The 14,447-nt window shown below is 37.0% G+C and overlaps 1 protein-coding gene across 1 annotated transcript in view; it reads right to left on the minus strand.

Moving 5' to 3' along the window:
* Positions 1–12,387, minus strand: part of LOC114034138 (1-phosphatidylinositol 4,5-bisphosphate phosphodiesterase epsilon-1-like) — a gene marked incomplete at its 5' end in the record, with an annotated part of 125,605 nt that extends 113,218 nt beyond the window's left edge. Inside the window, 4 exons of the mRNA XM_027849740.1 lie at positions 849–1,005; positions 1,444–1,561; positions 6,102–6,284; positions 11,712–12,387. Of these exons, the coding sequence (XP_027705541.1) occupies positions 849–1,005; positions 1,444–1,561; positions 6,102–6,284; positions 11,712–12,387 (1,134 nt within the window). The remainder of the gene's footprint in view (positions 1–848; positions 1,006–1,443; positions 1,562–6,101; positions 6,285–11,711) is intronic.
* Between the last annotated feature and the right edge of the window lie 2,060 nt (positions 12,388–14,447).

Consider the following 14,447-nt stretch of genomic DNA (forward strand, 5'->3'; position numbering starts at 1 on the left):
ATATATATATATATATATATATATATATATATATATATATATATATACACACACACATAAGCTCATTTGATTACTAAAAAAAATTAAAAATCAATGTTAGATTAATTTAAAAAGTCATGATGTACATATGGATGTATATGTGCATACATATGTGAAATCAAATGAAATGGTACTGAATCAAGAGTTTAAGATTTTGAATCACAGGTTTAAAGTAAAATCAGATGATGTGATTTTTGCTATCACCTGCCAGAATCCCTTTCTCAATACCGATTACCTTATCGGCAGCACTAGAACTTTGGGCCCAGGATTCCCCAACCAGCAGATTTCAAAGCTTTAGCTGGTAAATCTCCAAGTTGTTTACAGTTGCCTTGCTCCTTCTTTTTGGTTTTGGGAGATTCTGGGCAAGAAGGGGAAGGTCCTCGAACTCCAAATACAATGCTCTTTCCATTTCATCACTCAATCTCCTAGTCAATGCAAATTACACCCCCAAGTGTAAGCAAAGCATTACATACACTATACCTGTAATATGCCTATAAATAATTGTATTAAATGACTGACAGAACTCATGTGGCTTATCCTGCATTACAAAATCAGAGACCTAGTTTATCTTTGCTATCAGATCTTTGTACATTAGTCTCTCTCTACTATAAAATTAGCCCTAAAATGTGATACCATGGAAATATAGAAGAATACAGAAGAATGAAATAAATTAATGGCACAAGGGTAACTAGGTTTTAAATTAGTGAGTCAATTTCTATAGGGTCATCTCGAAAAAAGCAATTTAAAGAATAAAAAAATGCAATTAAATGACATTAATGATTCTATTTTACAAAAGAATTTGTCCCTACTTAGGCTGACTTTTGCTTGAAGGTGACAATACGGGTGAGGAGAGTGGTCTGACTGGTGAAGGTGCTCCAACAGCTAAGTTAGGAGATCCAGCTGTAGTCAAAGAGTGGGCTCTTCTGGAGGGCAGATTATTAGAAGGACTAATGAAAACATTCTGATCTGTAAAAGTATAGGAGGGAAAATAAACATTGTCACAGGTTATACATTTCCTTATAATTTGTCTCTCAGTAACCCCATAATAACAAACATGAAACTTGAATCCCTCTTAAATGCTGTCTTTAAACTTAAATATACTTTAAAAACTAAACCAAGATTTTTGACAAGTGTCCTGTATCATCAAAAGAATGTCTTCTATGTTCAACAAAGGGAAGATAACGTAAGTTAACATAGTTCTAATGCTGCTGTTCCTGATTTTTTTGTTTTTATTTTTTAAAATACATCATATAGATAAGAAAACTTGGCTATTTTAGTAAGACAAAGTACTTTAGCAGCTGTTCTTAAGGCATCATAATCCTAATACGAAACAAAATTTCTAATTATTATAAAACTTAAAAACCAGCTATGACCTAGATTTAGAATATGAAAACACAGCTCTACCTGATTCTTCTTGCTCATTAAGGTCTTGAGGATCTGAGCCACTGCGGCCACGACACTCCTTATACACTTTTGCCTTTCGTGTGGCCATCTCATCATCAGTAGCCTCTCCACTTTCACCCTGGAAACAGAGAATACAGAACATTTCTGTTCCTTTTCCTTGGAACCATGTCTAATCTATCCCAGATACTTATCTCTTTCCTGAACTATTGCAACTTCTTCTTTGCTGGACTCCCCAGCATTAGTAACACCTGCAGCTCAGGCCATCACCAGCATCTTCATCATGGCCTTCCGCGGTCTCTGCTTTAAAGGTGGATTTCCATTGCTCATGAAGAGATTAAAAATCCTTAACTTTTGTTTCAGAATCTTTCCTTGAGATATTCTGGATTATTCTGTCTCCTCATGAATGGGGGCTGAATGTGGAGTCAGAAGGCTTGGGTTCAATTCTTGCTGTGATCTTATTACCTATATGACCTTGGGCAAGTCCCTTAACCTACCTGGTCTCAGTTTTCCCATCTGAAATGAGGAGGACTGGACTTGATGATCTCTGTGGTCTCTTCGAGTTCTAAAACCATGCTCCTGTGATCCCTTGTATTACAGTTATTTGTACACATTTTTCTCCTTCTATCTATTCATTTGTAAACTTCTTGAATTTAATGTTTGTTTAATGAGAGTAATGTTTGTGTTCTCAAGAGAGTTTGTATCACCAGTGCCTCCTTGCACATGGTATGTGCTTAATAAATGTTTAATAAATTGAATTGAATTTCCAAAAGGAGAAATGTTATATATGGAGGTTAATTTCTTGGGTTAGACTATAACATCTTATAAAATACTAAATTGTAGTTATATTATTAGATAGACTTTTGTCATCTCCATGAGAATCTAACTATAATTTATGAGATTGTTTCTAAGGGAAACTACATTGAGTCAGATGTTAAGATTCTACAATTCTATCTTTTTTTTGATCCCCAAATGTACACTGGGGTTAAAAGGAATCTCAGAAACATGGTATGCCTAGAGGAAAAATAAGTATGCTGCTTGATCCCCACTGCCACTTTCAGACTGTCTCTTCCCATCATCTCAACAACTTTTCCTCCTCTAAAGTTCACTCAATCCAGACAGATAATTCATTCAAAATCCTGCTGGCTATTCTGTGAGCTCCCAGCATTCTTCCTAAATTTCTTGAGGAGTTCAGTATCTACATTCCCCCACTTCTGCAAAGGGGTGCATTTTTGCAAATCTTTTTCCATCTACCTCCAGCAAAATACCTCTACAGTTATTCTTTTTCTATCTCTAAATCTTCTCTCTCCCTATTTTCTGGTTCTTTGTTTGCCATATAATGAAATATACAATCTTCCCCATCTTTAAAATACCCAAAGTATACCACACCTTCCTACAATCTATTGTCTATCTCACCTCCATTTCTCAGTCAAATTCCTAGAAAAACTGTCTAGACTTTAAGCCTCCCTTTCAATCCTCTTACTCTCTTCTAAGCCTTGACAATATGGCTTCTGGCCTCTTTATCTGACTAACCTGATGGCCTTTTCTCAGTCCTCATGCTTGACAACTCTATAGCATTTGATATGGTTGACAACCCTTGCCTCCTGGTTATTCTTTTTTCCCTTGGATTTTTTCAGGATACTATTCTCTTTTCGTTGTATTCTTACTCGTCTGATGATTCCTTCCTTTTCTGGAGTGTCATTCTTATCATGCCCACTAACTGTGGGTATACCCCAAGGTTCTGGCATGGACCTTCTCTTCTCCTGCTACACTTTCCAGTGGCTTTTCATCAGCTAATATAGGTTTAATCATCATCTCTCTGTAGATGACTCTTAGATCTCCATAACTAACTCTAGTCTCTCTCCTGAGCTCCAGTCCTGAGTAACTAACTCCTTATTGGACATTTCAAATAGGATGTCCCAAAAACATCTCAAATTCAGTATGTCCAAAACAGAACTTGCAACCTTCCCCTTAAACACACCTATCTTCTAAATGGAGCACTTTAATTCTTCTAGTCCTTAGCATTCCCAACCTCAGCATGATCTTCAATTCCTTACTCTCACCCTCTCTCATGGGATACATGGATATCCAATGAGTTGTCAGATTTTGTCAGTTTTTACCTCCACAGTATCTCTTTTTTCATGTCCATGTAACTTTTATTGAAGTATGTAGGTCTTTGGAAATCAAACTTGTGTGCATTAAGGTATGGCCAAACATAGAATCTATCAAATTCAGTGAAAAGTTGTTGACTTTAAATAGTAGCTGTAAGAATGACCAATATATATTCTTTGTTACAACTGTCCTCACTCTACAAGTAAAAAAAATAATAAACATTCAGTAAACATTCTTTCCTAAGGCAGTTTCCCTTATACAGCAGTGATTTATCCATTTCTTGTATATACAAATTTTGTGAACGTACCAACCACTGATTCTCACAATTGAAAAATAAAAGCACAAAAAAGTTTACACTCTTGTACAGGTAAATAAAAGATCATCTTGAATTAATCTGTATATCCTTAAGGGCATAGTATAGTTTCAGTTCCATTACCTATGACATAACTATTAGCTTCTTACATACAAATATTGACATATTTGGCTTGTGCTTCAAAGCCTTTGTGTTTATAAAGCCCATGTCAGTGCAGCTCATAACTGGAAGTCACTGCTCCACAGTATCTCTTGCACCTGTCCCAGTCTCTCTACCTATTCAAGCACCACCATAGTTTGGGCCCTCATCACTTCTCACCTATACTATTGCAATGACCTCCTAATTGGTCTCCTTGCCTTTAATTTTTCCACATGCTAACCTATTTTCTATATGTTGGCCAGAATGATTTTGCTAAAGCATGGGTCTAACTATGACACCCCTCCCCACACTCAATAAATTTCAAAGGTTCCACATTACTTCTAGCATAAAATATAAATTCCTCAGTTTGATGCTGAATGCCTTCACAACTGCCCTCCAACTACCTTTACAATTTTATTATACATTTTTCTAGGCATATTGGCCTTCTTACTGTTTTGTGTACCAGAAACTCCATCTCCAGTTTGATGGCTTTACACTGGCTAGCCCCCATCTCTAGAAAGCACTCCTTTGGCCATATTTCTCAAAACCCCTACTTTCCTTCAAGGCGCAGCTCAGGTGGGACCTCCCACAGGAAATATTTTGATACTTGACCACACTCCCCAGTTGCTAGTGTCCTTCCTGCTAAACTACAATGTTTTAATTTTTTAAAGTTTTATACATACTGCTACCCAATAGGTGCTTAATATGAATGTTGACTGATAAATACTAATAACAAAAGCTAACATCATAGCTAATAAGAGTTATAAGTTTGCAAATAACTTGGCATATATTATTTAACTTGATCCTCATTTAATTTACTGATCAGTTGCCAAATCTTGCCGATTCTACCTCTAAAATATCTTATATCCATCCCTTTCTCTCCACTCAAATGGTTACTACCCTATCCAAACTTTCATCACTCTTAATCAAGAACAAGCATCTACTAAATGCCTACTATATGGCCAAGTACTGTGCTAAGTGCTGGTGATACAAAGAAAAGCAAAAATGGCCCCTGCTTTCAAGCAGTTTACGTGCTAATGAGAGATAGAACATGCAAATAACTATGTATATGTATATGTACATATGTGTATATGTATATATCTTTATCTATCTATCTATCTATCTATCTAGTAGGAGGTACCTTAGAGGGAAGACATTAGCAGTGATGGTGGGTGCCAGCAGAAACAGTCTCCTGGAGAAAGTAGGATTTGAACTGAATACTAAAGGAAAACTAAATATTGAGATTCAAAAGCTTCAAAAACTAAGTATTTGAGTACAAAGGAAAACTAAGATAGGCAATGAAAGACAGAATTCCAGGCATGGGAGACAGCCAGTGAAAAGGCAAAATTCAGAGATGGAGCACTGTATTGTGTGAGGGGCCAAGTTGTGAAGGGCTTTGTAAGCCAAAAGATTTTGTACTTGTATTGACCCTGAAGGTAATAGGGAGTTACTGAGATGACTGAGTAGGAGAGTAACATGGTCAGACCCATGCCTTAGGAAGATCACTCTGACTAGGATTACTGCAAAAGCCTCATTATTTATCTTCCTGTCTTTCCTTCTCTCTTGTTCGTCTTCACCCAGCTACCAAATTGATAATCTTATATTACAGATCATGTTATGTTACTCTCCTGCTTAAGAAGCTTTACAAATTCCTCTGTTTGCCTTTTAAAACTATTTACAATCTACCTCCCATTTGTTTTTATGGGCTTAACACACATTATTCTTTTTCACATACTCTGTACTCCAGCCAAACTAGTATCCCTGCTGACCCTTTACATGACAAGGCTGACCCCCACAGTGAAATTCACTTCTTCCTCATCTTACCGCATAGAATCCCTCTACTCAAATGCCACCTCCTACAGGAAGTGATTCTAATCCTCCTTGCACCTTACAGTCTCTATCAAACAATTTAGCAATTTAAAAAATTTGTATTAAAATTTTTTCTCTACAGCTAAATTATAATTTATAATGAGAAGGCAGAGACCATGTTCTATGCTCCTTTCATACCTCCCATGGCACCTGCCTTGGTGCACATTATAGTTGTTCATTAAGCATGTGTTGATTTGATATGAAATATGGTAAAGTGTCAAACTCTTACCCTCATAAGGATTTTTTTCTTTTTCTTATTTGAACTTATCCCAAGGGTGTTGTTCCTTTGGACAATAGGTTTCTCCACACTTTTAGACAGTGTTACTGGGCTTGTATTTCGTGTTGTCCAGCGTCTGCCACCAAACAGTTCAACAGCATGAGCCAAAGTTGGACCTTCAAATCTTCCATCCTCCTATAAAGAATGACATGGTTACAAATAGAGGATTGAATGTAACACAACTGAGAAGCTCCTCAGAAAAAGGAACATTAAATCTACGCCATCTTCTGCTACTGAGTTCCCTGTTCTCTCATTCTGTCATTGCTTGCTCTTGCCAATCCCCAACCCTAGATTACTCCCACCATCTACCTCCTCCACTCCTACTCATGGATTTCTGAAGAGAGTTAGAAAAGGTCACAACTGTGCTCATTGGATGTACTACAAATTTAGTTTATTTAATCTCATTTGGGCCTTCACCATAGTAAGGTCATCCTTTTATTCCTAATCCATTAATCCATTCTCTATTTCATTCTTGACAATAGTCTTTCCACAGCTCCTCTTCTTTTCTGAAAATTTTCCCCACTCTCATAGTTGAAGACCTTTTCTCATACTTTAATGAGAAAACAGAGGCTATTCGCCATGAACTCCCTCTTTTCCCCTCATCTTCATCTACAACCCCTTGCCACTGATTATCCCTCATTGTCTTATCTTTTATTCCAAACTTTGGTGAAAGTCCAGGCCAACCCAGCTATATGTGCCATTGATCCCATTCCCTCTTGTCTTTTTCAGTAGATTTCCCCACTATTATCCCACCCTCTCTCCTCTTCCTGTAATTTTCAATTTCTCTTTATCTTTGGATTCCTTTCTTAGTGTATTAAAACATATTTAAGTCTCTCTCAACTCCATCTTGAAAAATCCCCTTACAAGACCCTACTATCCTGTCTTTGTAATCTATTATCCTATATCTCTTCTCTCTTTCACAGCCAAACTTCTGGAAAAAATCTATCTATGCTAGTTGCTTTATCTTCCTCTCCTCTTCCTCTCTCCTAAAACTTCTACTGTTTGGCTTCCAATCTCATAATTTAAATAGGAGTTAACCTTTCCAAAGTCACCAGTTATTTCTTAATTACCAAAACAATGGTCTTTTCTTAATCTTTATCCTTCTTGACCAACTGCTAGTTTTCACCCTTCCTCTGTAATTATCTTTCATTTAACTAACTTGTATTCAGCCAGTGAATAAACATTTATTAATGCCTACTACAAGTCAGGCAATGTGTTAAACACTGGGGAGACATAAAACAGTCTCTGCCTTAAAGGAGCTCACAATCTAATGGATTTTTAAGTATTTATTCTGTATGTAATTATATACACGCTCACATGCATGCACACACGCACACACACACACACACACACACACACACACACACACACCATCTCCTCAGTTGAAGTTAAGCCCCTTTGAAGCACAGATTGTCTCATGTATTGTCTTTGCATCTCCAGTGATTAACAGGTACTGACTTCTCAGTAGCATCTGACAATGCTGACTGCTGGTGTCTCCTCCAACCTAGACATTCTCTCTTCTGTGATTCTGGATCCTGCTCTCTCTGGGTTCTTCTCTTACATATCTGACCATTACTTCTCTGTCTACTTTGCTGAATCATCATCCAAAACATATCCCCTAGGTGTACTCCAGGGCCCTGTCCTGGGCCTCTTCCCTTTTTGCTCTATTATTGACATTATTTCCCATAGATTTAATTACCATCTTTATTCAGCTATGTATCTTGCCCAATTTCTCTTCTAAGCTCTAGTCTGGCATTACCAACTGCCTATTGGACCTCTCACAATGGATATCCCATAGATATCTTAAACTCAACAAATCCAAAACATAACTTACCTTTCCCTTCAGATCTTTTCGAAATTTCCCCATTTTGTTGAGGGCAACACTACTGTTCTAGTCATTTAAGTTTGAAACCTTGACGTCATCCTCTGCTCCATATTCTCATTTACCCCACATAGGCACTTAGTTGCCAAATCTGCACTTTCTGCTCCCCAAAATCCCTAATAGTTGTTCCTGTCTCTCTAGCCACATAGCCGCCATTCTAGTCCAAGCCCTCCTCAACTCTGGCCTAGGCTAATGCAATAATTTCCTAACGGGTCTTGCCTCAGATCTTTCTTCCTTTCAATATATCATTCGTGTAGCTGCCAAACTGTCTTTCCTAAAGCGCATGTCTGACGATAGGAATCCCCTACTCACTAAACTGCAGTGGCTTACTATTAATTACCTTTAGGATCAAATATAAAATTTTCTATTTGACTTTTAACTACCCCCAAACTACCTTTCCAGTGTTATTGTACATTATTCCGCTCTACACACTAACTAAACTGGGCATCTTGACTGTTTCTCCCATGTGGCATTTCATCTCCTGTATCCATGAGAGGGACTCACCTCCCTCTATTTCTCAGGCTTAGCTGAAGCCCTACATTTTACATGAAGTTTAACTGATGAGTTCCCTCTACCTCCACTCTCAATCACACACTGTATCTATTTTGTATACACCTATATATTTCCATGTTGTCTCCCTCCAGTTAGGCAGTTAGTTTTTTGAGGATGGAGACCATTTTTTAACTATCGTCTTAGAATTTCCAGCACCTAGCATAATGCTGGGCACATGGGACATGTTTAATAATGTTACACAAAAATATGATGGTATTTTTAAAAATTTCATCCTCACTCTCTGCTGAAGGAATTTTTCTGTGATCTAATTACCACAACCATATTTAGTTTAAAGTTAGATACAAATATGATCAGGGTTTGCTCAGTTTGGTGAGATACTGCTCGCAACACCCCAAATCCACAAAGAATGAAACAAGTGAGAAAGGCTACAAAAGCTATATGGAACTTCTGCTTAGGATTTAGGGTTATACAAAATTCAAAGAGAGTGAGGAGTGATTCATTGGATATCACTGAAGAATGTGGTGCTTTGGATGAGTAAATTTTCCCACTAATTTAAGGTGAATGTTTTAAATGTCAAAATCTTGTTTAACTGTATTTGATGGAAAATTTTAAAAAATTACTGTGAATTTTCTTGCCTTACTCAACAGAGTTCATGAGAGATTGTCTAACTTTTTCTGGATAAACATCAGTTTTTGTACCGTGCTCTGATACAGTAATGACTCTGGAAGCTGATCAGATATGCAGGACTGAGCTTGCCCATTCACTGAATTTATTGAGATTTCTTTGCTAGTTGGGAGTTCTGCTATTTTCTCCTTTTGTAGTTCCCTCAGTGACTAACGAGCCTTACAGAACTGTTTTCCTCTAAATTTACTGAGTGGTCGTTGCTATCCTGTTCCAATCTTTTTTTAACACATAAAATATGTTTCTCTTCAGAGTGAAGAAATGTGTTTGCTTCCAGGTACAAACACAACTGTATTTCTCCACTGTTATTTCCTGTTGTCAGTTTCCTCTTGTTTCACATTCCTCTTTATCCCACTGTCTTGTTTTTACTGCTCATTGCCCTACTCTCTGAATATAACAGGAGGACAGAACTGATGATTTCCGGGGAAAACTACAAGATGAAGAATGGCAGAAGCAGACGGGCTCCCCCAACAAACCCCACCCCCAGGAGAACATAAGCTTCTTGAGGGGAGAGACTGTCTTATTTTTCTATCTCCAACACCTAGAAAAAGACCCAGCACATTTTAGGCACTTAACAAATACTTAAATGGCTGAATATTATAAGAGCAATTCTTTATTTTTTTAAGAGCAATTCTTGTTGAACTGAGAGGTCTTTTGGCTCACTTCTGGGCTTATGGATACTCTGGAAGGTTAAAGATAATACGAGTTTAACCACTTGATAAGCAAAGCATAATACACGTGTAAATTTTATATATATGTACATATAACATATATAAAAATACACACACGTAGATATGCATATAGTAAAACCTACATGTAGTACTATAATATAGTAATAATACCTATAGTTAGGGCCGTTTTCCTCCACAAGGATCTCATATAACTTTCAGAAATATGACCTGAATTGTCCTCATGGAGCTAATAGAAAGTATATATAATTATCCTATTTTATAGATGACAAAACTAAGATAGGCATTATACAATGAAGCATATAGATTGAATTCGAATATAACCTGAATTTTTTCAAAATTTAGGATTTAACTTCTATTCATTCTTCAATCCTACCCTTTTATTACTCTTAGCTAATAAGCTACATTAGCTATTAATTAGGATTAATGAGTTGTCTGCAAAGTAGTAGGCCAGGACAAACTGATATACAAATAAGTACTGAGAATCCTGGGTTCAAATCTTACCTCTGAGTTTCTTCTACCTAAAAATAAGGAAGTCAGTCAAGAGACTTCCGCGGACCCTTCCAGTTCAAGATTTATGATTCCAGGAAGAATTTTTTTGGGGGGATATATATAAATACAGGCATTCCTCAGAGACATAGAGGGTTCTATTCCAGACTACCGCAATAAAGTAAATATCGCAATAAAGTTAGTCACATGAATTTTTTTGGTTTCTCAGTGCAAATAAAAGTTATATTTACAGTACAATGTAGTTTGTTAAGTGTGCAATAGTATTGTATCTAAAAAAAGTACGTACTTTAATTAAAAAAAGTTATTGCTAAAAAATTCTAACCATCATCTGAGCCTTCAGAGAATCAGAATCTTTTTGCTGGTGGAGGGTCTTGCCTCGATGCTGATGGCTGCTGACTGATCAGGGTGGTGTTTGCTGAAGGGTGGGATGGCTGTGGCAACTTCTTATAATAAGAAAACAATGAAATTTGCCACATAATCAACTCTTTGTGTCACTTGAAGACTTAAAAGGTCAATGTAGGGTTATCAACTGGTCTAATTTCAAGATTGCTGTGCCTCAGAAAATAGGAAGGCCAGAGGAGAGGGAGAGAGACTAGGGAATGGCCAGTTGGTGGAGCAGTCAGAACACAACAACATTTATCAATTAAGTTTGCCATCTTATGTGGGTGCAGTTCATGGCACCCCAAACAATTATAATAGTAACATCAAAGATCACCGATCACAGATCACCATAACAAACATAATAATGATGAAAAAGTTTGAAATATTGTGAGAATTACCAAAATGTTACACAGAGACACAAAATGAGCACATGCTGTTAGAAAAATGGTGCCAACAGACTTGCTCAATGCAAGGTTGCCACAAACCTTCAGTTTGTAAAAAACGTAATCTGGGAAGTGCAATAAAGTGAAGCACAATAAAACAAGCCATGCCTCTATATACATATGGATACACATATGTATCCATATGTATGCAGGTATATGTGTATGTACAATACAGTCTCCAATGTGAGATACATAATTTAATATCTACACAACATTAAGTGATTTCTCTAAAGTTACACAGGCTATTAGGGGATTATAATAGCATTTGATGTTTCAGCTCTAATGTTTCCAATGAGTGTTTAGTCACTAACATATCCCGGCAGTTCACTAATCACGAAGTCTTGAAGTTAAAATTGCAATCAGGTTAAATTTTCATTATTTATTTTTCTCTACATACAATACTGTAGTGGGAGACCATTAATATCTTGTATCATTAATGTAAGGTAAATACTAAATTCCTTACCTGATAGAGACTGACATATTGCTTCCTTAGCCACTGTTGTCGCTGGTCGGGAAATTTCCTCATTTTTCTTACAGCATTTGTTAATTCTGATAATCCATCATATAACATTTTAGCAGTGTGCTTTGGTGCCACAAAGTGCAATAATCTATTATCAGTAGTCTGAAGCCCATAAAGCAGTGTCACACTATTCTCTAAGAGGGACATGTTACTGAGTTTGTTCTGAACACACACAGTGTGCATATCGATGCCAGGATGTCCCATGTACACAGCCTTGGCTGAAAACAAATCCAAGAGACCTTCCACCAAACCATTTAATCCAGTATTGCCAAGTGACTGAAGTTTGCCAGGCTCAGCTATGTTTCCTGTAATGCCTGATTTGGCTTTAGTATTGGCTAGTGAGGCAGTTGTGGGTTTTATCCAGGTCAAAGTACTATTATCAGGTTGAAGCCGAAGAAAACAGCGTGCTGACAGATGCATATCCTGATCATAGTGGATGACGGTGGCTCCTTGGAGTATGAACTGATGGACATCAGCTCTAATAGACAACACATACCAGGGAATGAGTTCTGTTCCGTGGTTGAATGCTTTCTGCTCTTCTTCTGTTCCATGGAAATCCCATTCTTTTGCCTGCTCAAAAATATCACTTTCCGAATCAGACAACTCTCCAATTATAAACCTATATTGGAGGTGAGATCACAAAAATTACCAGTGATTAGTTTTATAGTCTAATAACTATAAGATGAAATGAACTCAACAAAATGCTAACATAAGAACATTACATTTATTCTTATTTAGCTATGGATTCCAAATTAGTAGAAAAATATGGTGACTTTTGGAAATATAAAATGTAGAGGCATTTATCTAATTGATTTAACCATATCCTCAATAATTTGTGGCAATATAGACATCTAAAATGGATTTTCTAGGTCTATTAGGTGACAAACACATAATTATGAGTGAGCTGAAGCGATAAAAAATTGAAATGATTTTTCATATGTACCCAGGAGAATCTCTTTCAATAAGCAATTATAACTAGTTCAAAGATAAAAATTATAAAATTATGAAATTTTGTCATGTAAAATTGATGAGATCCTAATTTTCATTCTGGTAAGAATTAGTCTTGTTAAGGAGAAGACAAACTTACTCTGAAACAGGAGAGAAAGGAGAGAATGAAATGATATTATATAAGTTTTTGAGATATTGGAAGGAGTGGAAGGACCTTGAAATGACCTCATGCTCAAAAAAAAAAAAAGGAAATCTTCTTTGCATGGGGTGGGTATAGGCTTTGGGGAGGAGACAAGAGAAAGACAATTGGGAAAAGGGGAAAAGGAGCAGAGAAATTGATTGGTGGAGGTTTAGCATGGTTTATGATTAACATACTAGGAATGAAGAAAGTGCAGTGGTTGAGATTGGGATGGAAAGAATAAGGGATTCTAGGGTGGTAGCTCATTAATCACTGAAGCAACTCACTGTATAATCAAGACTAGGCATAGAGGTGAATGAAACTATTTAGTATATTTTTGGAGAGTCAAATTTCATAATGACTGGTGAAGATTCTACACATTAGAAACTTGTTTTTAGTGGGGTCACTACATTTTCTTAAAAGCCAAAGTAAACATGCTGGGGTACTTGCTCCTGGGTCAACGGGGTACTTGCTCCTGGGTCAACTGGTTCCTTACACAGCCCTAATCACCAAAAGTAAGCTTAATCATCAAAGTTATATGGGATGAGGAGGAGGAGAAAAGAAAGAACTCTTGGTGAGTGGCCTCAATTTTTTCAGTGAAATAGGAGGCAAGGTTCTCAGCTGAGAGGGTGGGGAAAGAGGGAGCCATGGGAGGTTTGAGGAGAGATGAAAAGGTTTGGAAAGTCACTGTGGTGAGTGGTTCAGTGAATCAATTATGGAGGTGTAACTGCCTTGCCATTGTGAGGGCCCAGATGACATTATGTAATAATCTCATCATTATGTATTAATAACTTGTAGTGGCCCCAGGCAGCACAGTTTTGTGGTTCTCTCCAGCTTCTTTCAGTACCACAAGGTATACCACAAGGAGTGAAGGCAGAGGGTGATAAGAGTAGTCTAAGCTTAGCTGGGGTTTGGGAAGGCAGGATTTCTAGTAGGATAAAGGGGTAGGGAACTTGACAGAAAAGAACAGTGTGGAACTGAACTAGCTTACCAAGGGTTCAAGAAGGGGAAGGGAAGAGATTGTAGCTAGCACAGGGGTAAATGATGAAAGCAAGTGTGAAAAGATGTATATGAACTGACACAGAGCAAATAAGCTGAGCCAAGAAAACAACATCCACAATGATTACAACAACAAAAACAGAAAGAATGTCTTAGCAGACTTGTTTCCATCATTCTCAACACTGTTTAGTCCTTTTCCAGTTTGCACAATTTAAATTGTAAGGGCTTGGGTGACTTTAAGAAACAAGGATCTAAGTAGTGTAGGCAGTCATCTTGCTTATATTTCTGCAGTAGAAGGGGGTGCTTGCCCTCCCATCCTGAACATGTCCAAATGGCACTTCCTGTGGCGAATAAAAATTATGAGATAAACATCAGTGGTAATAATTTATGGTGATTAAATAAATTTGAATTATTATTATTTTTTTTTCATCAAGGGAAATTGTGTTTTCCACATTCTGTATTAAATTTGTGTTTTCAGCTAAATACATTTTGCAAAGAGAAATTATGAGCATGAAATAAAGATCTGGAAAAGACAAATTACAAGCCTTTCTATA

The sequence above is a fragment of the Vombatus ursinus genome, unplaced genomic scaffold (assembly GCF_900497805.2).
Source record: "Vombatus ursinus unplaced genomic scaffold, bare-nosed wombat genome assembly UNPS02008216.1, whole genome shotgun sequence".
Taxonomy (NCBI): Eukaryota; Metazoa; Chordata; class Mammalia; order Diprotodontia; family Vombatidae; genus Vombatus; species Vombatus ursinus.